Source organism: Limanda limanda, chromosome 15 (assembly GCF_963576545.1).
Source record: "Limanda limanda chromosome 15, fLimLim1.1, whole genome shotgun sequence".
Taxonomy (NCBI): Eukaryota; Metazoa; Chordata; class Actinopteri; order Pleuronectiformes; family Pleuronectidae; genus Limanda; species Limanda limanda.
Genome location: NC_083650.1, coordinates 26,668,087 through 26,695,302, shown reverse-complemented (window position 1 = coordinate 26,695,302; position 27,216 = coordinate 26,668,087). Strand labels below are relative to the sequence as shown.

Genomic DNA, 27,216 nt, shown 5'->3' with positions numbered 1-27,216 from the left:
CATCATCATCCTCAGCGACGGTAGCGCGATGAAGAGCGTTTCCATGGTAATGCACTGTGGTGACGCTCAGCAGCTCAGGAGGCTTCTTCTCAGTCCCCCCCGACCAGAGGAGGCTCTCCGCTGGGAAGGGTTTGCTCCTGCGACGGCTTGGTGTGGATCTCCAGCAGCCCCTGGATGGCGCCCCCTGCAGGCGTGGCGTCGGGCTCCAGGTGGATCCTCTCAGTCTGTGCTTCAGCCCCAACGTCCTCTCGCAGGTCTGACACTGGAACGGCCGCTCGCCTGCAGACTTGATAATCAGCGAGTATGACATTTACTCAGGTTCTATAGTGAAATGCGACTTTGAGGGTTGTACTTGTGTTTGTTTTCTTCTTCTTCTTTTCTTCATCTCATGCGCTTTTTACTTTAACCCAGTTTTAGTTTCTCATCATTTACAGATGACAATGAATATTTCAGATAAACTGAAGGATCCTTAAATGATGTGACGTCCAATAGAAGCTAAGAATAACTTCAACCTAAGAATAACTTCAACCCGACTATAAATGCTAATAAACAATACTATCAAATATATTATGAATGATGTTTATTGTCAATAATATAAATGTTATTCTTAATGCTGTATTAGTCTGGATGTGGGACAGTTAGATTTGTCTTGACTCAACAGTCTGTTGATAAATAACTATCTCTGAGCAGACTCTTATTGTGAAAAGACAGAACAAAGTCTTAAAATTCAATCAAATGGATCCTGTTTTCTTTTTCTCTTGTTTTTCTCTTACTGGAAATTAATCAGTTCAAATAAAGTTTTTAAAAACGAGAGTTTAATAAGTGAAAACATTTGAACTCACAGCTTCTCAAAGATAATCCACAAAAAAATGGACAGGATGTATAACATCCACTCGGCTGTAAAACACAACTATGTCAAAAAACATTGACATGATTCACGTTGTGTTCAGTCCTGAGGTTTCAGGAACATTCTCTTTGTGGTCGTTTCTACGACGGTTTGATCGACGTCCTCGTCCGTCGCCGCTCGCTCACGCTTCTTCTCAAACTTCCTCTTCATGCTTCCGACCAGACTCTCGTACCTGAAACGTTCAGACGGGGAATGTAAAACGTACGACACTGAATTCTATTTCAAATCAGTAAAAATCATATTTAATGGTGTTTGATTAAACTTCTTAAAACTCCTTCAATTACAAACATTTGAGAATCTTTTATTTAATCTTTAACCGGTTCAAATTTACACTTTTTTAAAATAATGAAAAGATTTGAATCTTTGATAAAAAATGTTTTTCATAATTATTTCCTATATTATTATTTCCAGGAAGTAGAAAATGTACTTTACAGTACTTGAGTAAATGTTGTTACCTGAGAGCCATTTCTTCATCGGTGACGTCTGCTGGCATCCTGCTCGGCTCCTCCTCTTCCTCAGCGGCGCCTTCGTCGCTCGGGTTCATCAACGTCATCAGTTTCTGTGACAACGAGAAACGTCACTCATCCTCAGACTCGCATTTAGAAGATATCAACCTTTCAAAATCATCTCAATCAATCCAACATTTAGCGTTATGATTAGTTATTATTGCAAAAGGAGGAAGAAGAGTCGTAGAAACTTGTTCATGATGTTTGAGTCTCAGCAGAAGAGACAAACCTCCACTTCAGGGTTGAATCCTCCGAACGACACGCGGCCGAACATCAGATCTTCACACGGAACAAAACTCTTCTCCTCGATGATCAGATTCCTGGGGGGGGGACGTGACGTCATCACATCTCCATTAAACAGGAAGTGACACCAGACTGCTTCCTGCTTCACTCCGCTACATCACACACGTTACCATGACAGCAGCAGTGGGGCGGTACTCACTCCTTGGCCTTCAGCTCCGGCAGGTCCAGGTACCAGTGCTCGTCACTGATGATCCTCCGCTCGTCCTCCTCCAGCTGCTTCTTGGTCTCCTCGTCCAGACCTCTCTGCATGAACTGAACCAGCACACCCGTCACTACCCGGACTGGCTTTACTGGCTTAATGGTTTTACTGGTTTTAATGTTTTTAATGGTTTTAATGTTTTTAATGTTTTTAATGTTTTTAATGGTTTAATGGGTTTGAGATCAAAACCTTTACTGAACATGAGGGAAACAATATATAAACTGTTAAAAACATGAAAACACACGTGAGGGGAATGAACCCTTCCTGCTCCTTTGATTCAAAGCTCACACGTGGTTCAATCTGTTTCCACATGAAGGTTCAACTCCGTTTTCATCACAAACATCTTCAGACGATGTTTATATAATAATAATAAAGACTCAGCGGAACGGCTGCTAACGCTGTTAGCATTAGTTAGCAAACACAGCTTCACGTACCTTCATGCGCAGGAGGTTCTTAGAAAGTTTCACCGAGTCAATGGACATTTTCACCAGATAGAGAGAGAGAGAGGGTGAGACAGAGACAGAGGGAGAGGGTGAGACAGGGTGAGACAGAGAGAGAGAGAGAGGGTGAGAAAGAGAGAGAGAGAGAGAGAGAGACAGAGAGAGAGAGAGAGAGAGAGAGAGAGAGGGTGAGACAGAGTGAGGACAGTTAGCTTCAGGCTAACAGCTAAATCCACGAGCGGCTGCTCCTCTGACAGACAGAAGCAAACGAACGTCGAGCCGCCAGGAAGTCAAGTTAATCTACCTCTGATGTCATCGATGTCCAAGAACTATGTTTTTTATAATAATAATAACAAATATAAAATTTTTAGGGCTGCAAAGCAGCACTGGGTGGGCCCGAGCACATCCATTTTGAAGCGTTGCATGCTTTTTGTCTGAAAAAACTAAAATAACCAGTTCTGAGAGAGAGAGACGTAACCTTTGCAAAACATAAAGTTTCCTTTGATCTAGGAAGACTGAAATCAAAGGATTCATGGTCCATGTATGTCCGCGTTACAGAACATCGTGTTTTAATGGCGTGTAATCAAACTTTGACGCCACGCCACGGTCACACCGTGTGATTAAAAAAAAATCCGTCAGTCAGTTTTTATCTCCATCTTGTTGTGATGACACTCATCTCAATTTGAAGTTGATCCGATGAAAACCCTGGTACAAGTGTATCAAAGAAAAAATGTGGAATATGGCCAAAATGGCCACTAAATGCAAAATAGCAGGCTTCCTGTTGTGTTTTTCCAATTGCACCAAGAGACTTTTTTGTTTGTCTGGTCATGATACACCTGTATATCGATTTTTGTGAAGATAGGTCAATGGGAACACCTTCCGGGGGTCTCGGGCTGTCTCGGGGGGCACCGTTGAGCCATTTTGCGACGCCCATTGAAAATTCCTTCAGAATACGTAAATTTTCACCACTTTCTAACTTTCTGCAAATTTTGGTAAGAAGTTGAGCATGTTAAAGCCCTCAAAAAGCCAATTCATTTGCCTGAATAATAATAATAATAATAATCATTACAATTTCAATAGGGTCTCACCAGACACCTTTGATGTCTGTGCTCGGGCCCTAAATAACCTGCGTCGCTGAAGATCATGTGACTGATGGTGATGGTCATGTGACGATCAGCGTTGGTCATGTGGTGCAGGACCCTGGACTGTGACTGTTTCCATGGCAACAATGTCAGGAGTGAAGCGAAGACTCAGTTTTCACAACATTTATTTGCATTTTTTTGTTGAAATCTTCAGTCTGTCATCTGACAGGAATGAGAACACATGATTGGCTCAAAACAGTCATATGAATCATCAACATCCCCACCCACACACCGTTGACCCCGCCCCTTCCCACATACACGCCCCAAATCTCCAGTCACACCCCTGACCCCGCCCCCACTTGGACGTCCAGGTAAGTCCCTTCAGAGACGAGTGTAAAAAAGACAAAGATAAACTGATGAATATTAAAAAGACAAAAAAGTAATAAACGCTAACCCCCTCTCCCACACACGAGAGCCCCGCCCCCTTGTGACGGCCCCACCCCCACATTCAGGGAACATCTGAGCTGAAATGGTCCTGAAACAATCATAATCAGCAGCCAATCAGAGTCCAGGATCTGCTGTGTCCTGTAATCTGATTGGCTGGGTGTTTTCTTTTTACAGTGTAGCTGCTCCCCCCAGTGGTGAACAGAAATATACAGACATCTGCAGTATATACAAACACAGATCCTGTCAGAGAGATGTCTCACTCTGTCTGATTATTCACAACAAAACATGTCAGTCACAGCTTTAACTCTGGTAGCTCCCAATTTCCGTCTTAACTTCCTGTTTACTTCCCATTTAGCACCTCTTAACTTCCTGTTTACCTGGATGTCTCTGCCTCAGGTGAACTGACGATGCTGCTTTAGTCTCATGATTCTGTATGATTCAGCTGAGGGTGAATTCTGGTTATGTGGGAAACATATACGCGCTTCAGTCTGCTTCAGGACTTTGGAGATCATGTAAGTGAAATCACATGAATTCATGCCTTTGATGTCACAAAAAGGGGCGGGGCAAACGTGAAATGAAAAAAATAGGACCAGAACAATACACGTTTCATTATTATTTTATGCTTTTTAAAAACTGGTAACTAGAAAACATCTTAAGAATCACAGAAAGGTTTAAAATGTGGAACTAATGCGTAAAACAGATGTTGGATTAAGTTGCAAGAATTTTTTTTATATATTTGTCCCAGAATTCACCCTAAATTAAATCAGTACGATTTTTGATTATATGTTTGTCATGAGTTTGGAGAAATTAGGAGTAATTATTATGAATCAATAAATCAAAAATGATTCAAGTGTTTTTTTAATAAATTTAGATTTCAAAGAATTAAAAAAAAATCTAAAAAACATTGAAGACTTTAACGCCCACTTCAACGTCTCTGTTTCTATTGGTGGACAAAGCGTTTCTGAGACGGGTCTTACTTGTCTCAGGTCTTTAAGTTTGTAAAAAACTAAACTATTCACTTCATGGTCTCCTGCAGTTGTCCTCTGCTCTCTGCTGCCCCCTGTTGTCCAGGTGTGAGAGGTTACGTTCCCTCCTCCAGGTTCAAACTGTGACTTCACATGATTGGTGAAGTAACCCATGTGACTCTGCAGCCGCACGCCCCCCCCACTCTGACTTCTACACTCGAGACTCACTGAAGAATCTCAGAGACGGAATAAGAGCAGCTGATTATTTGTTGTTTTTGTTGTGACTGTTGTGATGTTTTGTGTTCACATATGTTCATATATGTAAATGTTGTCACTTTACAAACATGTCACAAAGTCAGCTGTTCCAACACACACACACAGGGCCTGTCTATGAGGGGGGGGTGAAGGGGGGCAGGCCCTCGTCGCTGGGCGTGGCCATGTCGTCGCTGGGCGTGGCCGTGTCGTCGCTGGGCTCCAGGCTGTCTTTCAGACTCGCTGTGCTGTCGGAGGTGGGTGGAGTCGACTCGGAGCGAGGTGGGGCTAACGCTGATATGGGCGGGGCTAGCTCGATGGGGGGTGGGCTTTCTGGAGAGGGTTCTTGGGTCCCATTGGCTGTTGGGGGGGGTGCAGGTTCCTGTGACGCTGTGGTGGGAGGGGACAGAGTGAGGGTGGGGCCTGCCTGCCGGGACGCCGGGCTACACGCCAGGCCGTCGTTCAGACACAGCGAGGACTTCTCCACCAGACGCCACTGCATGATGCTGGTGTCCTTCCCCCCCGTGGAGATCAGGTGACTGTCGTTACACAGGAAGCTGACGTTGGTCACATGACTGCTGTGGGCGCTGTACTTATGACTGGGGGCCTGGAGACACATTGATTATTGATTAACTGAATGATCGGTGTGTGTGTGTGTGTCTGTGTGTGTGTCTGTGTGTGTGCGTGTGTGTGTGTGTGTGTCTGTGTGTGTGTGTGTGTGTCTCACCTTGGGGGTGGAGCATGGGTAAGTAAACAGGTGAACTTTGCAGAAGTCGTCAGCGAGAGCGATCACCTTCCTGTGGTGAGATCTGATCAGAGCGTTGATGTCGGTGCCATCGGAGCCTTCGGGCCACACACCTGCAACAAGCACACACACACACACACACAGACACACACACAAAGGCATTCTGATTAAAATAACAATTTCATTGAATTTAGTAAATGGTATAGTTGTTTGACACACAAACAGACACACACACACACACACACACACAGGGGTACGAACCGAACACGTGGTATCCCAGGACGCACGTGTACGTCGCCCAGTCGATGTCTTTACACTCCGAACGATTTCTAATCAGTTTACAGCTGTTTGGAACGTCCCCTGGAAATACACAACTGTTACTACACACTGCAACAACACACAATATCTATGTGTCAAAGACGTAAAGTCTGAGCATTGAGTTGTATCAGATTACTCACAGTACTAGTATCAGATTACTCACAGTACTAGTATCAGATTACCCACAGTACTAGTATCAGATTACTCACAGTACTAGTATCAGATTACTCACAGTACTAGTATCAGATTACCCATAGTACTAGCATCAGATTACACACGGTACTAGTATCAGATTACCCACAGTACTAGCATCAGATTACCCACAGTACTAGTATCAGATTACTCACAGTACTAGTATCAGATTACCCACAGTACTAGTATCAGATTACCCACAGTACTAGTATCAGATTACACACAGTACTAGTATCAGATTACCCACAGTACTAGTATCAGATTACTCACAGTACTAGTATCAGATTACCCACAGTACTAGTATCAGATTACACACAGTACTAGTATCAGATTACCCACAGTACTAGTATCAGATTACTCACAGTACTAGTATCAGATTACCCACAGTACTAGTATCAGATTACCCACAGTACTAGTATCAGATTACTCACAGTAGAGGATCTCGTAGTCTCCAGAGTTGGACATGAGGAAGTTGTTGTCAGGTGACCAGTCCAGATGTGTGATGTAACTGGAATGTCCCTGTGACGGAGTCATGAACACACGTCATCATCTTTAATCTTTAACGAATCCAAATCATTGCAGTAACAGAAGAAGAAGGTTCCTTCATGTTTCTCCTGCAGCTCAGAACAGTTTACACCACGTTTCCTAAATGTCTCCGACAAGCTCCGAGCTACTTCAAGAGAGCTGCAGTTGCAGCAGACGAACCACAGGGGCAGTATGGAGGCAGATTTGTCTTCTGAAGTTTTTTATCTGTCACCAGCTCCTTCAATTGTTCTGGATTTACTCCTGAAGTATTCCTGTAGGGTCACAAGGGCAACGGACTCTAAGAGTTAGGGTTAAGTGAACTCTTACCGTGCACTTCCCGTAGCGACTGTACTTGCGTCCTCTCTCAGAGACGTTGTAGAGGTAAATAAAGCTGTCATGAGATCCAACAGCCAGCAGACTTCCATCTGCAGAGGTGAAGAGAGGCATTCTGGGACATGTAGTTCACTTCTTTCATCACGTTGAGATGGAAACAGGATACTGTACCTACCCACAGAAAAACGCAGCACTGATAGCTGCTCGTTCCCGTCGGTGTGGATCGCCACCAGATCTGTGGTCTCTGCATCCAGGACGTACCACCTGACACAGGAGGAGACCAGTGAGAACCAGAAGAACCCCAGATCTGGAAAAGTCTGATCTGTACACTGAGTGGATGGATTTTGTAGATCTATAAATGATCTGTACTGACTTTCCCGAGTGTGTTCCTATGGCAACCACGGCTCCGCTGGGATGGAAGTCTGCACAGTGTCCGTGTTCCTGATCGAGAGGCAAAGCTGTCAATCACCTGTCAATCATTTGTCAAGAATCAATCAAGTCCATGCCCACCTCCAGTGTGCGGCTCCACTGCAGAGCGTGATCGGAGGAGTTCCACAGGCAGACGAGCCGATCCTGAGCACACGTCAGAAACATCTGTCTGGACGGATGAGTCGCCAAACCCCACAGCTCGTCAGTGTGACCCTGAACACATCACGACTTCATGTTACACAGACCCTGAACACATCACGACTTCATGTTACACAGACCCTGAACACATCACGACTTCATGTTACACAGACCCTGAACACATCACGACTTCATGTTACACAGACCCTGAACACATCACGTTTTCTCCATGTTGTGGTACATATGTGGTGGCTGTGAGCATCTGAGTGATGGAAACACAAAGTTCTTCTTTTGAACTTAAGGGTCCGGAACACATTTGAAACGTGATCTCACCTGAACCTCCACCAGGAAGCCGTCGTTGAAGGTTCCTCTGAGGATGAAGTTACGAGAGGTTCCAACGAGGATCTCTTCGCCCTTCCCCTCGGACACGGCTCTGATGGTTCCGTACTGATCAGGGACCTGAGAACCGTCATGAGACCCCACGATCAAACACATCGACAGGAAACTGTCACTGAACCACTCAAATCTACATTTTCACTATGTGTGTATATGTAACTGTGTGTTTGTGTGTGTGTGTGTGACCTCGATGTCTCGGTCTGCTCTCAGTTCATGGTCCCACAGGATGATCTTTCGGTCTTTTCCTCCTCCCGTCAGCAAAGTGCCGCTCCTCATCTCACACATGCAGAAAACACTTCCCTCGTGACCTTTGACCTGCCGACTAATCTGAAATGCTACACACAAACACAAACACACACAAAATGTCACATCTGTCGTCTACTGAACTGAAAGTGAAAAGACAAAAATAAATTAAAGTAAAGAGGCAAATTCAACAAAACTTCCTGCAGCAGCCAGCAGGAGGCAGCCCATCACACTTTCCTCTCTACTTCCTGTTTAAATTAATCTGCAGACTTTTATTTTATCAACAGGAAGACAAGTTATTATCCCAGAATAAAGTGATCCAAATAAAACTTTAAATTTTCTATTTGTATAAAACTCAGTGAGACTTTACTGTTTCTTCTGAAACATGGATCCCGAATATTCAAGAGTTAAAATCCAAAAAGATTAATCTACCAGTAAACACATAAACCTTACTCAGTCTAAGTGAGTCTAACTGGTTCTAACTGGGTATAACTGGTTCTAACTGAGTCTAACTGGTTCTAACTGGGTATAACTGGTTCTAACTGAGTCTAACTGGTTCTAACTGAGTATAACTGGTTCTAACTGGGTATAACTGGTTCTGAGTATAACTGGGTTTAACTGGTTCTAACTGAGTCTAACTGGTTCTAACTGAGTCTAACTGGGTTTAACTGGTTCTAACTGAGTCTAACTGGGTATAACTGGTTCTAACTGAGTCTAACTGGTTCTAACTGAGTCTAACTGGGTTTGACTGATTTTAACTGGGTCTAACTGGTTCTAACTGAGTCTAACTGGGTTTGACTGGCTTTAACTGGTTCTAACTGAGTCTAACTGGGTTTGACTGGCTTTAACTGGTTCTAACTGAGTCTAACTGGTTCTAACTGAGTCTAACTGGTTGTAACTGAGTTTAACTGGGTTTGACTGGCTTTAACTGGTTCTAACTGAGTCTAACTGGTTGTAACTGAGTTTAACTGGTTGTAACTGGTTCGAGTTAAGTCTAACTGGTCCCTCTTACCTCTGGGGCCCTTTCCTGTGGGTGTTTCAGCAGAGCTCCTGGTCCAGACCAGCAGGATCCCTCCTGAGTCTCCAGTAAGGATGTCTCCAGTTCTCAGGAAGGACAGGCACTGGATGAACTTTGGCTTCTCATATTTCTGAAAACATGAGAAAATTGGACAGAGTTAGACCATGATGGTGCTGTCAGGTGATCGAGGATTATGATCACAACCAGACTTCTTGATAAACAACACGTCTCCTCACATCTTCTACCATCAGGAACTCCTCAGTTCATCTGCTCCTTCATCTCCATCAGACATGATGGAGAAACACTTTAAACATGAAGTTACAAACGGGTTCTTCTCATGTAGTGAATCCTGTTGTGTTGTTGTGTTGTTGTGTTGTTGTGTTGATGTGTTCAGGTCCATCAGCATGTGTGTGTCCTGGGAGAGGATCCTCACATGGGACTGAGCTTTATTCACTGATCACTAAGTTTCTATTTGACTCTAGTTGAGTTAAGAACAGGAAGTTGAACCTTGTTAACATCTGTGAGACAAACTGTGAATATGAGACTAATAAAATGTGATTGATTGACTTCAGACACTAGAACCTCAGACCGTGACTCCAGCGTCAGACTAGGAGAAAGGTTCTAAGAGAAACAGTTCAGGTTCATATAAACAGAACAATGTGGGTGTAGAACTTTAAATCTGAAGGTTCCTTTGTGTTCAGCTGGGTTGAACGTCCTGTTCGTCTGAAGATCAAGTTCGTGCGTGTTTATGTGTGAGCTGTCATCGTCCATGACAACGTCGTTTGTACATATTCAGTTGATGGTTTCATTTACATGAACTTGATAAAAAGTGCTCTCACCCCAAAGATTCCTTGTTTCCGAGCCAGCGAGGTCCCGGACCAGGTCCAGAAGAAGATGTGGGACTTCCCACAGGTGACGATGGTATTAGGGTCCGTGGGGTGGAACTCCACAGACAGGACCACCTCGGTAGTGGTCTGTAACCAGTTAGAACCAATTAAACTTCTTCAGCTCCCACTCAACCAGATTAATTTACTGTCCAATTAAAAATGTAAGGAGCAACAGTTTTACAGCGAAACTGCACAATGAAAACAATAATTTAAAAATAAATTGTGTTGACCTTGATTTCAGCGATCTTTGACTTCCTCTGCCAATCCCAGACCGTCAACATGTGATCATTACAGTCGTCAATCACACTGAGGTGCTGTCCCGAGTCCTGAGAGACAGACAGGCAGAGACAGAGAGAGACCATGTGAGACAGAGTTTTGTGAATTTTTAAATGATAAGTAAATTATCAATTATTTCTAATGATGTCACACAGAGACTTCAGTTCCCATGATGCAGCTGGTTATACTCACAGCTTTGGAGAAAGCCAGAGAACCGACCCCGCGCTCGAAGGTTCCCAAACCGACGACCTGCAGAGTGGAGAGACTGACGCTGTCCCAGACCCGGACGTGAGGCTGCAGCGCCTGGACACAGACACTGGGATCAATACTAGTATCAATAATCAATATTATTACCTGTTTTATTAAGTCTTATAATTTGTAGACATCTGCTTCAATCTGTGTGTATAGTCACCATGGTTACAACGGTGTATTGCTGTATATAGGTACCGAGGTTTAAAGTATTAAAGCAGTTAATTCAGAGATTTACCCATCGTCATTAAATTCAGTTGTCAATGAGAAACGTGAAACTGTCGTCACAGTTGTGATTAAGTTTGATTCGTAGATGAAGCTTCACTTCTAATGGAATTAAAATGTGTGTCCTCACTCGTCCGTCTTTGTCCACTCCTGCGATCTGTCCTGTGGCGATCCGGATTTTATCAGGATGCAGGGCCAGGCTGTCAAACAAAAAAGACATGATGTCCCTCACCTGTCACCACAGACCAATAGGAGAGCAGCTTCGTCATGTTTTCTCACCACTTGACACAGTCTGTGTGTCCCAGATAAAATCTCTGCGTTCGTTCTTCGTAGTTAAACAGAACCACGACCGACGCGATGAAGTAAACCATCTCTCCGGTGGGAAGCAGGGAGACGTTCGCTCGGCAGTCTCTGCCACGGTACCCGTACCTGTCTGGAGTTAAGGAACCACCTGGGATCTACTGAGGATCTACTGAGGATCTACTGAGGAGCTACTGGAGATCTACTGAGGATCTACTGGAGATCTACTGAAGATCTAATGAGGAGCTACTGGAGATCTACTGAGGATCTACTGGAGATCTACTGAAGATCTACTGGAGACCTACTGAGAAGCTACTGAGGATCTACTGAGGATCTACTGGAGATCTACTGAAGATCTACTGGAGACCTACTGAGGAGCTACTGAGGATCGACTGAGGATCTACTGAAGATCTAATGAGGAGCTACTGGAGATCTACTGAGGATCTACTGAGGATCTACTAAGGATCTACTGAGGAGCTACTGAGGAGCTACTGAGGATCTACTGGAGATCTACTGAGGATCTACTGGAGATCTACTGAGGATCTACTGAGGAGCTACTGATGATCTACTGGAGATCTACTGAGGATCTACTGAGGAGCTACTGAGGATCTACTGGAGATCTACTGAGAATCTACTGGAGATCTACTGAGGAGCTACTGAGGATCTACTGGAGATCTAATGAGGAGCTACTGGAGATCTACTGAGGATCTACTGAGGATCTACTGGAGATCTACTGAGGAGCTACTGGATATCTACTGGAGATCTACTGAGGATCTACTTGAGATCTACTGAGGATCTACTGGAGATCTAATGAGGAGCTACTGGAGATCTACTGAAGATCTACTGAGGATCTACTGAGGGGCTACTGGAGATCTACTGAGGATCTACTTGAGATCTACTGAGGATCTACTGGAGATCTACTGAGGATCTACTGGAGATCTACTGAGGATCTACTGGAGATCTACTTGAGATCTACTGAGGAGCTACTGGAGATCTACTAGAGTAGATACCTATTGAGAACTGAAACTAAATTAACCTCTAAACTCTAATCCCCTGACTTTCAACTCCTGACCTCTAACCTGACCTCTGACCCCTGACCTCCAGCTGCCTACCTCTGGCCTCAAAATGAAGGTGTGAAGAGAAACGTGGTCCAGTTGTTTCTCTGTAACCGTCAGGTCTTGAATTTATATGTTAATTGCTTTGATATAATGTACGTTCAGATTTGGCACAATACAAATTAAATGTTTATGTTATAATTCTTAATGTTATGAGTAGTATTCTGTGAGAGTGAAGGATACACCCATTCCAGCTTTAGTCTTTCTGAAGGAAGTTCTGTACGAACTTCGTCATAGTTCTCCACGTCTGACGGGATGAACATCGTGATGGGTCGACCACGCATGAACATCTTAATGTGATTTCCCTCTGAAACAACAACACAAACAAATGATCAAATATATCCAAACAAAATGAGTCAAACACACAAGCCTTGGATTCAAATGGTTACACATAATCAATAGAAGTCTGATCAGAGCATTCTGAACTTTTACAATGTAAACTGTTTATTGATCAAATCAAACTGTCGACCTTCTGATAGAGGACGACCGCTTTACCCCCTTAGCCACAGCCCCCCCCATATGGATCAGAGGTGAACCCCAACAGAACCAGGTTTAAACATGACGGGTGAAGCAGGTGAAGCAGGTGAGTGATGGGTGAAGCAGGTAAAGCAGGTGAGTGACGGGTGAAGCGGGTGAAGCAGGTGAATGACGGGTGAAGCAGGTGAGTGATGGTTGAAGCAGGTGAGTGATGGGTGAAGCAGGTGAAGCAGGTGAGTGATGGGTGAAGCAGGTGAGTGACGGGTGAAGCAGGTGAAGCAGGTGAGTGATGGGTGAAGCAGGTGAATGACGGGTGAAGCAGGTGAAGCAGGTGAGTGACGGGTGAAGCAGGTGAAGCAGGTGAGTGACGGGTGAAGCAGGTGAAGCAGGTGAGTGACGGGTGAAGCAGGTGGAGCAGGTGAATGATGGGTGAAGCAGGTGAATGACGGGTGAAGCGGGTGAAGCAGGTGAGTGACGGGTGAAGCAGGTGAAGCAGGTGAGTGACGGGTGAAGCAGGTGAATGACGGGTGAAGCGGGTGAAGCAGGTGAATGACGGGTGAAGCAGGTGAACCAGGTGAGTGACGGGTGAAGCAGGTGAAGCAGGTGAACCAGGTGAGTGACGGGTGAAGCAGGTGAAGCAGGTGAAGCAGGTGAGTGACGGGTGAAGCAGGTGAAGCAGGTGAACCAGGTGAGTGACGGGTGAAGCAGGTGAAGCAGGTGAAGCAGGTGAAGCAGGTGAAGCAGGTGAAGCAGGTGAAGCAGGTGAGTGACGGGTGAAGCAGGTGAAGCAGGTGAAGCAGGTGAGTGACGGGTGAAGCAGGTGAAGCAGGTGAAGCAGGTGAAGCAGGTGAAGCAGGTGAGTGACGGGTGGAGCAGGTGAGTGACAGGTGAAGCAGGTGAGTGACGGGTGAAGCGGGTGGAGCAGGTGAGTGACGGGTGAAGCAGGTGAAGCAGGTGAGTGACGGGTGAAGCAGGTGAGTGACGGGTGAAGCAGGTGAGTGACGGGTGAAGCGGGTGAAGCAGGTGAGTGACGGGTGAAGCGGGTGAAGCAGGTGAGTGACGGGTGAAGCGTCTTCAGTCTGGAGGACCATGTGAGGACTTCCTGTCCTCGTGTCCATGTGGAGCTGGTTCCAGCGTTAGGAGGCGGGACAGGAAACCGTTGTGATGTTGTTGAGTGACAGCTGTCCCTCGCAGTGAGGGAGCAGCTGATTGGTCGATGCAGAGCTGTGAGGTGTGACCATGTCCTGGATGTAGACTGGACCCGAGTGTGAGTGAACTCAGGTATGTGTAGCAGGTGAGTGACAGCGGATGGAGGGATTTGATTGGTTTAAAGCAGGAAGAGGAAGTAGCCTGTTAGTTTGTTAGCTTGCTTTGGCTAAAGCTCTGACAACTCGTCAGGACTCACCTGATTGGCTGTTTTTCTCACGGGTTGACATTTTGGCTGGTTTGAGACAAAGACATTGTAACTGAACAACAGCAACAACAACAACAACAACAACAACGCAAACAACAGAAACAAAACAAAACAACACATCGACAAACAACACAACAATAGTTTTGTTGTTGCTGCTGTTGACTTGTTTGTTTTGTTGTGGATGTTGTTGGCTGTGACTCTGGATTCCTATTGGCTGTTGGAACATGATGATAATGATGATGATGATGATTAAGGTGTAATTACCTTGACTGACCACCGGGTCTTTGTGTCTGAAAAGAGACAGAAAAGCCAGAAGCTGCTGTTATTTATTACCAATAGAAGAACATAAGAAGAAGCCCAGGTTCCTCTTGAGCTCCGCAGCTGATCCATGGATTCCATGAGCTTCTTCACAAACTAAATTATGACCCTCAGGGAAACAATCCCCCACCTCCTCTCCACAAACAGCACACACACATGGTCTAATACAGAAACCATCGAAACCACCTGTAGCACCAGTGCATGATGGGAGTTCCCCCAGCAGTCTAGACCTATAGCAGCGGAACTAAGGGATGTTTCAGGACCTGATCCAGAACTATGGGCTTTATCAAAGAGGAACGGTGTCTGCCTCTAGAACCCAGAGTGGGAGCTGGTTCTATGGTTATATACATATATATATGTCTTTAATCAGATTAATCTCAGGGCGGCTGTGATTAATCTGATTAAGCACTATTTCTAAATTCCCGAAATATCCACATTTTCTCTGTATATTGTTGGGGGAACGGAAAGATAAAGCGGCTCATAAACGCGTTAATTCCACAAATGAATAACTAACCCTATCCCACGTTAATTTTGACAGCCCTAATATATATATATTTTCTGTAAGTTTTCATGAGTAATGCTCTTCATCTCTGTGAATAGACACTTTGAGTCTAGAAGATCAACACCATATATATATATATACATATGCATTTTGACCATAAACTACTGTAACCTGTCTTTGTGACATTATTTAAAAAACATCATCATATAATGTATAATAAAAAATAAATAGAAGCTTGAAGGATTAAAAAATAAAAAAGTTTTAGTCGTCGTCATTGTGTGTTTTGATTTGATGATAAAACTCGAATGAATAGTGTGTGTGTGTGTGTCTGTGCGTGTGTGAGTCTGTGTGTGTGTGTGTCTGTGTGAGTCTGTGTGTGAGTCTGTGAGTGTGAGTCTGTGTGAGTGAGTGAGTGTGAGTCTGTGTGTGTTTGTGAGTCTGTGTGTGTGTGTGTAAGTCTGTGTGTGTGTGTGAGTCTGTGTGTGTGTGTGAGTCTGTGTGTTTGTGAGTCTGTGTGTTTGTGTGTGTGAGTCTGTGTGTTTGTGAGTATGTGTGTGTCTGTCTGTGTGTGTGAGTCTGTGTGTTTGTGAGTCTGTGTGTGTGTGTGAGTCTGTGTGTTTGTGAGTCTGTGTGTGTGTGTGTGAGTCTGTGTGTGTATGTGTGTGAGTCTGTGTGTTTGTGACTCTGTGTGTGTGTGAGTCTGTGTGTGTGTGAGTCTGTGTGTTTGTGAGTCTCTGTGTGTGTGTGTGAGTCTGTGTGTGTATGTGTGTGAGTCTGTGTGTTTGTGAGTCTGTGTGTGTGTGTGTGTGAGTCTGTGTGTGTGTGAGTCTGTGTGTGTGTGAGTCTGTGTGTTTGTGAGTCTGTGTTTGTGTGTGTGTGAGTGTGTGTGAGTCTGTGTGTTTGTGAGTCTGTGTGTGTGAGTGTGTGTGTGTGTGTGAGTCTGTGTGTGTGTGTGTGTGTGAGTCTGTGTGTGTGTGAGTCTGTGTGTGTGTGAGTCTGTGTGTTTGTGAGTCTGTGTGTTTGTGAGTCTGTGTGAGTCTGTGTGTTTGTGAGTCTGTGTGTGTGAGTCTGTGTGAGTGTGTGTGAGTCTGTGTGTGTGTGTGTGTTTGTGAGTCTGTGTGTGTGTGTGTGTGTGAGTCTGTGTGTGTACCTCTCTGCACTCTTCATCCCTTTACTCAACAGTCTGGATGTTGAAGCAGCTTTCACCAGTTTGTTCCTGTTTTCATCTGCACTCTCCCATGTGCTGCTCTGAGAGCGTTCGATACCCGAGGACCGCTTCACACTGGGCCCCCTGGACGGACACACACACACACACACGGACACACACACACACACAGTCAGTATCACAGCAGCAGGCGATGATCATCTCAGTGTTATTATTTTTGTTCGTTTGTAAAAGACACAGTTGAGTTCAGACACGGAACTGACTCAATGGAACCAAACCACTCCAGAAGAGGAGGAGCAGCAGCAGGAGGAGGAAGAGGAGGTGCAGGCGGAGCAGGAGGAGCAGCAGCAGGAGGAGGAGGAGCAGGAGGAGGAGGAGCAGCAGGAGGAAGAAGGAGAAGAGGACGAGCAGGAGGAAGAGGAAGAAGAAGAGGAGGAGGAGGAAGAAGAAGAAGAAGAAGGAGACAAGCAGGAGGAAGAGGAAGAAGAAGAAGAAGAAGTGGAGGAGGAGGAGGAGGAGGAGGAGGAGGAGGAGGAGGAGGAGGAGGAGGAGGAACAGTCCTCAGGTGAAGCTGGGAGAAGGTTAGTCAGCTCAGTCAGACTCAGGTTCTCCAAGAAATGACTCAGGGAGGAGGAGGCACAGTCGTGTTCACGCTGCACCTCCTCACCTGGATCAGTTACTCTCAGCCAATCAGAGGCATCTGTTCATGTCAGGTGACCCAGGTGGGCAGAGTAGAGAACTGTGGGTCCTGAAGGGGCGGAGTTAGTATCACTGTCTGAGTGATGTCAGTGAATGAGGTCAGAAGGAACTGACAAATCACAAAGCAGAACCTTTTAGGAGGGGCGTGGCCTTTACTGGTGTCGGCAGACTGGGCGGGTCTCTGAGGGGGGGTCACACAGGTCTGAGGAGGGAGGGGGGAGGAGGGGGACACGTCCTGTGGGCGGGGCACCTCCTCCCGTTCCTGGATCTCCTCCATCTGACCCCTGACCTCCTTCTTCCTGTCTGCTCCACTGTGGACAAAACCAGGGGAGTGAGAGACGCTCTACTGGAGTCCACTGGTTCTACTGGTTCTACTGGGTTCTGCCGGAGTCTACTGGTATATACCAGTAGAACTCAGTATATACCAGTAGAACTCAGTATATACCAGTAGACTGGTGCTACTGGGTTCTACTGGAGTCTACTGTTTATACTGAAGTCTTCTGGTTTACACTGGGTTCTACTGTAGTTGACTGGGTTCTACTGGTATATACTGGGTTCTACTGGTGCTACTGGAGTCTACTGGTATATACCAGTAGAACTCAGTATATACCAGTAGACTCCAGTAGAACCCAGTCAACTACAGTATAACCCAGTGTTAACCAGTAGACTTCACTATAAACTCTACTGGTTGCTACTGGTTCTAGTGGGTGCTCCTGGAGTCTACTGTTTATGCTGAAGCCTACTGGTTTACACTGGGTTATACTGTAGTTGACTGTGTTCTACTGGTTGAAACAGGGTTCCACTGGAGTTTACTGAGTTCTACTGGTTGAAACAGGGTTCCACTGGAGTTTACTGGGTTCTACTGTAGTTTACTGGGCTCTACTGGTTTCTACTGGGTTCTACTGTAGTGAACTGAGTTTAATGGATTCAACTGGTTTTTAACTGGTTCAAATTGGTTCTACTCAGTCTTCTGGGTTCTATTGGAGTCTACTGGTATATATTTGGTTCTATTGGAGTCTACTGGTTTAAACTGGGTTCTACTGTACACAACTGGATACTACTAAGCTGTACTTGTTTCTACAGTACACTCCTGGGATGTACTGAGGGTTAGGGTTAGTTGGGTTCATGTTAAGGTAACTTTACGGTCATGTTAAGGTCATGTTGAAGTAACTCTACGGTCATGTTAAGGTCATGTTGGGTTCATGTTAAGTTAACTTTACGGTCATGTTAAGGTCATGTTGAGGTAACTTTACGGTCATGTTAAGGTCATGTTGAAGTAACTCTACAGTCATGTTAAGGTCATGTTGAGGTAACTCTACGGTCATGTTGGGTTCATGTTGAGGTAACTTTACGGTCATGTTAAGGTCATGTTGAGGTAACTTTACGGTCATGTTAAGGTCATGTTGAGGTAACTTTACGGTCATGTTAAGGTCATGTTGGGTTCATGTTAAGGTAACTTTACGGTCATGTTAAGGTCATGTTGAAGTAACTCTACAGTCATGTTAAGGTCATGTTGAGGTAACTTTACGGTCATGTTGGGTTCATGTTAAGGTAACTTTACGGTCATGTTGGGTTCATGTTGAGGTAACTTTACGGTCATGTTGGGTTCATGTTAAGGTAACTTTACGGTCATGTTGGGTTCATGTTAAGGTAACTTTACGGTCATGTTACGGTCATGTTAAGGTCATGTTGAAGTAACTCTACAGTCATGTTAAGGTCATGTTGAGGTAACTTTACGGTCATGTTGGGTTCATGTTAAGGTAACTTTACGGTCATGTTGGGTTCATGTTAAGGTTACTTTACGGTCATGTTAAGGTCATGTTGAGGTAACTTTACGGTCATGTTGGGTTCATGTTAAGGTTACTTTACGGTCATGTTAAGGTCATGTTGAGGTAACTTTACGGTCATGTTGGGTTCATGTTAAGGTAACTTTACGGTCATGTTAAGGTCATGTTGAGGTAACTTTACGGTCATGTTGTGTTCATGTTAAGGTAACTTTACGGTCATGTTAAGGTCATGTTGGGTTCATGTTGAGGTCCGCTTTGAAGTTAAATCAGCAAAAGACTTAAAAACAAAACAAACTGTAATAAACGTTAAATCACACAACAAAACCATGTTTTTGTTTTGTTCACTCAAATGTTCAGCGAAAGTAGAAAATACTGTGAACAATGTAAACAGAGTATTTACAGTCTGAAACTAAACACAACAAATGAAACATGACATCATCAGTTTTACCTTTTGGCAGCAGACGACATCGTCTCTTTCCTGCTGACGGATGTGGAGTCCCTCTTTCGTCCAGATGTTCCTCCGTTAGTGATACAGGACATGGAGTAGGCTTCCCGCAGTACAGCTCCACCTGGTGGGGACAGCAGGCTACTTATTACACGGACTTAGCCCTGGCTTTATTTAACAGTGGAAACAGAAACGTCAGGTTTGACATTTCTAATGGTCAAACTGAACATCAGTGAAGTTTGTGTCTGAACTAAAAACTAGATTTAATCAAAATCATTTTCATCTGGGAGTTTAAATAAAAAATGTAACCCATTTAACTGAGGAGTCATGACTCAGTCATGTGACTTATGATCAATATATTTCATCATGTTATCACAGGGGAAACAGGTTGATATCGATTCTATTTTGTTTATTATTAAATCAATGATCCAAAATATACATGTTCTTTTTATTGATTGATGACATTTAAACTTTGAGCAGACGGAGAATAAAAAAAGCAGCTAATCAGATCAGTCAGCTGTAGATTTCATCAATCATTAGCCTAATAAAACTTCATGATGAATCAACAAACATTTAAAACACACGTCACCTTTTCCTCCTTGTTTTTTGGTCACAGGCGTTGAAGATTCTTCAGACGCCGCTAGGCGCCGAAGGACGTCAGCGAGAGCAGCTTTCATGACCGTCAGCTCGTCTTCCTGCTGCTGAACACGAAGCTCCAGCGCCGAAAGACGATCGTTGACATCTGAGACACTCGCTCCAGACATACTGTCATCTGCACAGACAGAGAGGTAATCTGATTACACTGTAATTTGCACAGACAGAGAGGTAATCTGATTACACTGTCATCTACAGGTACAAACACAAAAACAACACCTCGTCGATGCTCCAAGAAAATAAATTCCTACTCTGACTTCTCTGTAACTAAGCAACCAACTGCAGACGAGATAATCTACTTCCTGTTTACATCACATGAGCAGTGTAAACCATGGTCATGTGATGTGTGTTCAGGTATCTATCAGGTATCTACTGGTCTCTACTGGATCTACCAGGTCTCCACGGAATCTATCAGGTCTCTACTGGTCTCTACTGGTCTCTATCAGGTATCTACTAGTCTCTACTGGTCTCTATCAGGTATCTACTGGTCTCTATCAGGTCTCAACTGGGATCTACTGGTCTCTACTGGTATCTATTGGTCATTATCAGGTGTCTACTGGTCTCTATCAGGTATCCACTGGTCTCTACTGGTCTCTATCAGGTCTCTACTGGTCTCTATCAGGTCTCTACTGGTCTCTATCAGGTATCTACTGGTCTCTATCAGGTATCTACTGGATCTAACAGGAACTCCACTGGTATCTATCAGGTCTCTACTGGTCTATATCAGGTATCCACTGGTCTCTACTGGTATCTATTGGTCATTATCAGGTATCCACTGGTCTCTATCAGGTCTCTACTGGTCTCTATCAGGTATCTACTGGTCTCTATCAGGTATCTACTGGATCTAACAGGAACTCCACTGGTATCTATCAGGTCTCTACTGGTCTATATCAAGTATCCACTGGTCTCTACTGGTATCTATTGGTCATTATCAGGTATCCACTGGTCTCTATCAGGTCTCTACTGGTCTCTATCAGGTCTCTACTGGTCTCCATCAGGTATCTACTGGTCTCTATCAGGTCTCTACTGGTCTCTATCAGATCTCTACTGGTCTCTACTGGTCTCTATCAGGTCTCTACTGGTATAACGTTCTATTGCAGGTTTCTACTGGTCTCCATCAGGTCTCTACTGGTCTCTATCAGGTCTCTACTGGTGTATACTGGTCTCTACTGGTGTCTACTGGTCTCTATCAGGTCTCTACTGGTCTCCACTGGTGTCTACTGGTGTATACTGGTCTCTATCAGGTCTCTACTGGTCTCCACTGGTGTCTACTGGTGTATACTGGTCTCTATCAGGTCTCTACTGGTGTCTACTGGTCTCTACTGGTCTCTATCAGGTCTCTATCTGGTCTCTACTGGTCTCTACTGGTCTCTACTGGTCTCTTCAGGTCTCTACTGGTGTCTATCTGGTCTCTATCAGGTCTCTTCAGGTCTCTATCAGGTCTCTTCAGGTCTCTACTGGTCTCTACTGGTGTCTATCTGGTCTCTACTGGTCTCTTCAGGTCTCTACTGGTGTCTATCGGTCTCTATCAGGTCTCTACTGGTCTCTATCAGGTATCTACTGGTCTGTACTGGTGTCTATCAGGTCTCTACTGGTCTCTACTGGTGTCTATCAGGTTTCTACTGGTCTCTACTGGTCTCTATCAGGTCTCTACTGGTATAACGTTCTATTGCAGGTTTCTACTGGTCTCCATCAGGTCTCTACTGGTCTCTACTGGTGTATACTGGTCTCTACTGGTGTCTACTGGTCTCTATCAGGTCTCTACTGGTCTCCACTGGTGTCTACTGGTGTATACTGGTCTCTATCAGGTCTCTATCAGGTCTCTACTGGTCTCCACTGGTGTCTACTGGTGTATACTGGTCTCTATCAGGTCTCTACTGGTGTCTACTGGTCTCTACTGGTCTCTATCAGGTCTCTATCTGGTCTCTACTGGTCTCTACTGGTCTCTACTGGTGTCTATCTGGTCTCTATCAGGTCTCTTCAGGTCTCTATCAGGTCTCTTCAGGTCTCTACTGGTGTCTATCTGGTCTCTACTGGTCTCTTCAGGTCTCTACTGGTGTCTATCGGTCTCTATCAGGTCTCTACTGGTCTCTATCAGGTATCTACTGGTCTGTACTGGTGTCTATCAGGTCTCTACTGGTCTCTACTGGTGTCTATCAGGTTTCTACTGGTCTCTACTGGTTTCTATCAGGTCTCTACTGGTCTCTATCTGGTCTCTACTGGTCTCTACTGGTCTCTTCAGGTCTCTACTGGTGTCTATCTGGTCTCTACTGGTCTCTACTGGTCTCTACCAGGTCTCTACTGGTCTCTACTGGTGTCTATCAGGTCTCTACTGGTGTCTATCAGGTCTCTACTGGTCTCTATCAGGTCCCTACTGGTCTCTACCAGGTCTCTACTGGTCTCTTCAGGTCTCTACTGGTCTCTATCAGGTCTCTTCAGGTCTCTACTGGTGTCTACTGGTCTCTATCAGGTCTCTACTGGTCTCTATCAGGTCTCTACTGGTCTCTATCAGGTCTCTACTGGTGTCTACTGGTGTCTACTGGTCTCTATCAGGTCTCCACTGGTCTCTATCAGATCTCTACTGGTCTCTATCTGGTCTCTATCAGGTCTCTACTGGTCTCTATCAGGTCTCTACTGGTCTCTACTGGTGTCTACTGGTCTCTATCAGATCTCTACTGGTCTCTATCGGTCTCTACTAGTCTCTATCAGGTCTCTACTGGTCTCTACTGGTCTCTATCAGATCTCTTCTGGTCTCTACTGGTCTCTATCAGATCTCTACTGGTCTCTATCTGGTCTCTACTGGTCTCTTCAGGTCTCTACTGGTCTCTATCAGGTCTCTACTGGTCTCTACTGGTCTCTATCAGGTCTCTACTGGTCTCTATCAGGTCTCTATCAGGTCTCTTCTGGTCTCTATCAGGTCTCTACTGGTCTCTATCTGGTCTCTACTGGTCTCTACTGGTCTCTATCAGATCTCTACTGGTCTCTATCTGGTCTCTACTGGTCTCTATCAGGTCTCTCCTGGTCTCTATCAGGTCTCTATCAGGTCTCTACAGGTCTCTACTGGTCTCTACTGGTCTCTATCAGGTCTCTACTGGTCTCTACTGGTCTCTACTGGTCTCTATCAGGTCTCTACTGGTCTCTTCAGGTCTCTACTGGTCTCTTCAGGTCTCTACTGGTCTCTATCAGGTCTCTTCTGGTCTCTACTGGTCTCTACTGGTCTCTACAGGTCTCTACTGGTCTCTATCAGGTCTATACTGGTCTCTATCAGGTCTCTATCAGGTCTCTACAGGTCTCTACTGGTCTCTACTGGTCTCTATCAGGTCTCTACTGGTCTCTACTGGTCTCTACTGGTCTCTATCAGGTCTCTACTGGTCTCGTCAGGTCTCAACTGGGATCTACTGGTCTCTACTGGTACCTATTGGTCATTATCAGGTGTCTACTGGTCTCTATCAGGTATCCACTGGTCTCTACTGGTCTCTATCAGGTCTCTACTGGTCTCTATCAGGTATCCACTGGTCTCTATCAGGTCTCTACTGGTCTCTATCAGGTATCTACTGGTCTCTATCAGGTATCTACTGGATCTAACAGGAACTCCACTGGTATCTATCAGGTCTCTACTGGTCTATATCAGGTATCCACTGGTCTCTACTGGTATCTATTGGTCATTATCAGGTATCCACTGGTCTCTATCAGGTCTCTACTGGTCTCTATCAGGTATCTACTGGTCTCTATCAGGTATCTACTGGATCTAACAGGAACTCCACTGGTATCTATCAGGTCTCTACTGGTCTATATCAAGTATCCACTGGTCTCTACTGGTATCTATTGGTCATTATCAGGTATCCACTGGTCTCTACTGGTCTCTATCAGGTCTCTACTGGTCTCCATCAGGTATCTACTGGTCTCTATCAGGTCTCTACTGGTCTCTATCAGATCTCTACTGGTCTCTACTGGTCTCTATCAGGTCTCTACTGGTATAACGTTCTATTGCAGGTTTCTACTGGTCTCCATCAGGTCTCTACTGGTCTCTATCAGGTCTCTACTGGTGTATACTGGTCTCTACTGGTGTCTACTGGTCTCTATCAGGTCTCTACTGGTCTCCACTGGTGTCTACTGGTGTATACTGGTCTCTATCAGGTCTCTATCAGGTCTCTACTGTCTCCACTGGTGTCTACTGGTGTATACTGGTCTCTATCAGGTCTCTACTGGTGTCTACTGGTCTCTACTGGTCTCTATCAGGTCTCTATCTGGTCTCTACTGGTCTCTACTGGTCTCTACTGGTCTCTACTGGTCTCTTCAGGTCTCTACTGGTGTCTATCTGGTCTCTATCAGGTCTCTTCAGGTCTCTATCAGGTCTCTTCAGGTCTCTACTGGTCTCTACTGGTGTCTATCTGGTCTCTACTGGTCTCTTCAGGTCTCTACTGGTGTCTATCGGTCTCTATCAGGTCTCTACTGGTCTCTATCAGGTATCTACTGGTCTGTACTGGTGTCTATCAGGTCTCTACTGGTCTCTACTGGTGTCTATCAGGTTTCTACTGGTCTCTACTGGTTTCTATCAGGTCTCTACTGGTCTCTATCTGGTCTCTACTGGTCTCTACTGGTCTCTTCAGGTCTCTACTGGTGTCTATCTGGTCTCTACTGGTCTCTACCAGGTCTCTACTGGTCTCTACTGGTGTCTATCAGGTCTCTACTGGTGTCTATCAGGTCTCTACTGGTCTCTATCAGGTCTCTACTGGTCTCTACCAGGTCTCTACTGGTCTCTTCAGGTCTCTACTGGTCTCTATCAGGTCTCTTCAGGTCTCTACTGGTCTCTACTGGTGTCTACTGGTCTCTATCAGGTCTCTACTGGTCTCTATCAGGTCTCTACTGGTCTCTATCAGGTCTCTACTGGTGTCTACTGGTGTCTACTGGTGTCTACTGGTGTCTACTGGTCTCTATCAGGTCTCCACTGGTCTCTATCAGATCTCTACTGGTCTCTATCTGGTCTCTATCTGGTCTCTATCAGGTCTCTACTGGTCTATCAGGTCTCTACTGGTCTCTACTGGTGTCTACTGGTCTCTATCAGATCTCTACTGGTCTCTATCGGTCTCTACTGGTCTCTATCAGGTCTCTGCTGGTCTCTTCAGGTCTCTACTGGTGTCTACTGGTCTCTACTGGTCTCTATCAGATCTCTACTGGTCTCTACTGGTCTCTATCAGATCTCTACTGGTCTCTATCTGGTCTCTACTGGTCTCTACTGGTCTCTTCAGGTCTCTACTGGTCTCAACTGGTCTCTATCAGGTCTCTACTGGTCTCTACTGGTCTCTATCAGGTCTCTACTGGTCTCTATCAGGTCTCTTCTGGTCTCTATCAGGTCTCTACTGGTCTCTATCTGGTCTCTACTGGTCTCTACTGGTCTCTACTGGTCTCTATCAGATCTCTACTGGTCTCTATCTGGTCTCTACTGGTCTCTACTGGTCTCTATCAGGTCTCTCCTGGTCTCTATCAGGTCTCTATCAGGTCTCTACTGGTCTCTACTGGTCTCTATCAGGTCTCTACTGGTCTCTACTGGTCTCTATCAGGTCTCTACTGGTCTCTTCAGGTCTCTACTGGTCTCTTCAGGTCTCTACTGGTCTCTACTGGTCTCTATCAGGTCTCTTCTGGTCTCTACTGGTCTCTACTGGTCTCTACAGGTCTCTACTGGTCTCTATCAGGTCTCTACTGGTCTCTATCAGGTCTCTATCAGGTCTCTACAGGTCTCTACTGGTCTCTATCAGGTCTCTACTGGTCTCTACTGGTCTCTACTGGTCTCTATCAGGTCTCTACTGGTCTCTTCAGGTCTCTACTGGTCTCTTCAGGTCTCTACTGGTCTCTACTGGTCTCTATCAGGTCTCTTCTGGTCTCTACTGGTCTCTACTGGTCTCTATCAGGTCTCTACTGGTCTCTATCAGTCCTTGAACCAGGTCTGTGCAGAGCTTCACTAGGAGCACTTGTTTTCGTGGCCCAGTCTCCGCCGGAGGGGCGGTGCAGTGTCTCCGATGCAGTGACACGTGTAAAGCCGCCAAAGCGTGCGTCCCTCCCCCCCCACCCCCCCTCGCGCCGCTGCACGGACAGAAGACCCCCCCCCCCCCCTACGAGGGCACGCGACTCACCCAAGCTTCCGGTGAATCCGTCCATTGTCCCGGAGGGCGCGTGTCCGTGCGGGATCCGTGCGCGAGGCCTGCGGAGGCTGCGCGCGCACTTCAGGCCTCCGTGCGGGGTTAGTCCCGAGCGGGTTCCGGTCTGTCCCCCCTGCGTGGCCCGGGTCCGGAACTCCTCAGATCCACGGAGCTCTGCGGCCTGGACGCGCTGCAGCTGCCGGGGATCGAACCGACGACACGACACACGAGCTGCGGAGCACTAGAGGACCCACACTGCCGCGCGCTTCCGACTCCGCCCCCTCTGGCGGCCGCGCGCTTCCCCTGGCCGAGGGGGGGGGGGGGAGCTGTGGTGAACGAGATGCTGCTGTAATGTGAGGAGGCCTGGGACTGTCAGACCAGAGGGGCCCCTGGGTTCCTCCTGGGTTCCTCCTGGACCAGGGGCCCCTGGGTTCCTCCTGGTGCAGGGGCCCCTGGGTTCCTCCTGGGTTCCTCCTGGGTTCCTCCTGATGCAGGGCCCCTGGGTTCCTCCTGGTCCAGGGGCCCCTGGGTTCCTCCTGGGTTCCTCCTGGTGCAGGGGCCCCTGGGTTCCTCCTGGGTTCCTCCTGGTGCAGGGGCCCCTGGGTTCCTCCTGGGTTCCTCCTGGTGCAGGGGTCCCTGGGTTCCTCCTGGGTTCCTCCTGGTGCAGGGGCCCCTGGGTTCCTCCTGGGTTCCTCCTGGGTTCCTCCTGATGCAGGGCCCCTGGGTTCCTCCTGGTCCAGGGGCCCCTGGGTTCCTCCTGGGTTCCTCCTGGGTTCCTCCTGGGTTCCTCCTGGTGCAGGGGCCCCTGGGTTCCTCCTGGGTTCCTCCTGGACCAGGGGCCCCTGGGTTCCTCCTGGTGCAGGGGTCCCTGGGTTCCTCCTGGGTTCCTCCTGGGTTCCTCCTGGACCAGGGGTCCCTGGGTTCCTCCTGGGTTCCTCCTGGACCAGGGGTCCCTGGGTTCCTCCTGGGTTCCTACTGGGTTCCTCCTGGATCAGGGGCCCCTGGGTTCCTCCCGGTCCAGGGGCCCCTGGGTTCCTCCCGGTCCAGGGGCCCCTGGGTTCCTCCTGGGTTCCTCCTGGACCAGGGGCCCCTGGGTTCCTCCTGGGTTCAGTGAGGATTGTATTTTAA

At 46.3% G+C, this 27,216-nt stretch overlaps 2 protein-coding genes across 3 annotated transcripts; both read right to left on the bottom strand.

Annotated features, from left to right (window-relative positions):
- Positions 1-798: 798 nt before the first annotated feature.
- On the bottom strand, positions 799-2,602 carry LOC133020855 (M-phase phosphoprotein 6-like). The gene is made up of 5 exons (XM_061087587.1): positions 2,350-2,602; positions 1,856-1,968; positions 1,643-1,733; positions 1,363-1,466; positions 799-1,079 (listed from the first exon to the last, which is right to left on the bottom strand). The coding sequence occupies exons 1-5, from the start codon at positions 2,395-2,397 to the stop codon at positions 947-949; spliced, it is 489 nt and encodes a 162-aa protein (XP_060943570.1). The 5' UTR covers positions 2,398-2,602; the 3' UTR covers positions 799-946.
- A 1,323-nt stretch (positions 2,603-3,925) lies between these two features.
- Positions 3,926-26,348, bottom strand: LOC133020841 (echinoderm microtubule-associated protein-like 4). Of its 2 annotated transcripts, XR_009682946.1 has the most exons (25): positions 26,083-26,348; positions 19,887-20,069; positions 19,301-19,421; positions 17,197-17,376; positions 16,352-16,492; positions 14,646-14,671; positions 14,373-14,408; positions 12,674-12,797; positions 11,355-11,504; positions 11,206-11,275; positions 10,794-10,904; positions 10,556-10,651; positions 10,278-10,412; positions 9,433-9,568; positions 8,364-8,512; positions 8,115-8,240; positions 7,725-7,856; positions 7,588-7,655; positions 7,390-7,478; positions 7,209-7,306; positions 6,788-6,875; positions 6,108-6,206; positions 5,829-5,959; positions 4,998-5,708; positions 3,926-4,872 (listed from the first exon to the last, which is right to left on the bottom strand). XR_009682946.1 is itself a non-coding variant. In XM_061087568.1 (24 exons), the coding sequence occupies exons 1-24, from the start codon at positions 26,105-26,107 to the stop codon at positions 5,238-5,240; spliced, it is 2,985 nt and encodes a 994-aa protein (XP_060943551.1). In that variant the 5' UTR covers positions 26,108-26,348; the 3' UTR covers positions 3,926-5,237. The 2 variants fall into 2 exon arrangements, 1 of the variants encoding a protein (XP_060943551.1); XM_061087568.1 differs by having other exon boundaries at positions 3,926-5,708.
- Between the last annotated feature and the right edge of the window lie 868 nt (positions 26,349-27,216).

Excerpts from the sequence above, each read along its gene's own strand:
- LOC133020841 (XM_061087568.1), bottom strand. The coding sequence starts at position 26,107 with ATGGACGGATTCACCGGAAGCTTGG. Across the intron at positions 6,876-7,208 it reads GTCGCTACGGGAAGTGCACG|GGACATTCCAGTTACATCAC; the intron begins GTAAGAGTTCAC and ends ACTCCGTCACAG. Across the intron at positions 5,709-5,828 it reads ACCCATGCTCCACCCCCAAG|GCCCCCAGTCATAAGTACAG; the intron begins GTGAGACACACA and ends ATGTGTCTCCAG.
- LOC133020855 (XM_061087587.1), bottom strand. The coding sequence starts at position 2,397 with ATGTCCATTGACTCGGTGAAACTTTCTAAGAACCTCCTGCGCATGAAG. Across the intron at positions 1,969-2,349 it reads AGAACCTCCTGCGCATGAAG|TTCATGCAGAGAGGTCTGGA; the intron begins GTACGTGAAGCT and ends GTGCTGGTTCAG. Across the intron at positions 1,734-1,855 it reads CCGGAGCTGAAGGCCAAGGA|GAATCTGATCATCGAGGAGA; the intron begins GTGAGTACCGCC and ends TCCCCCCCCCAG.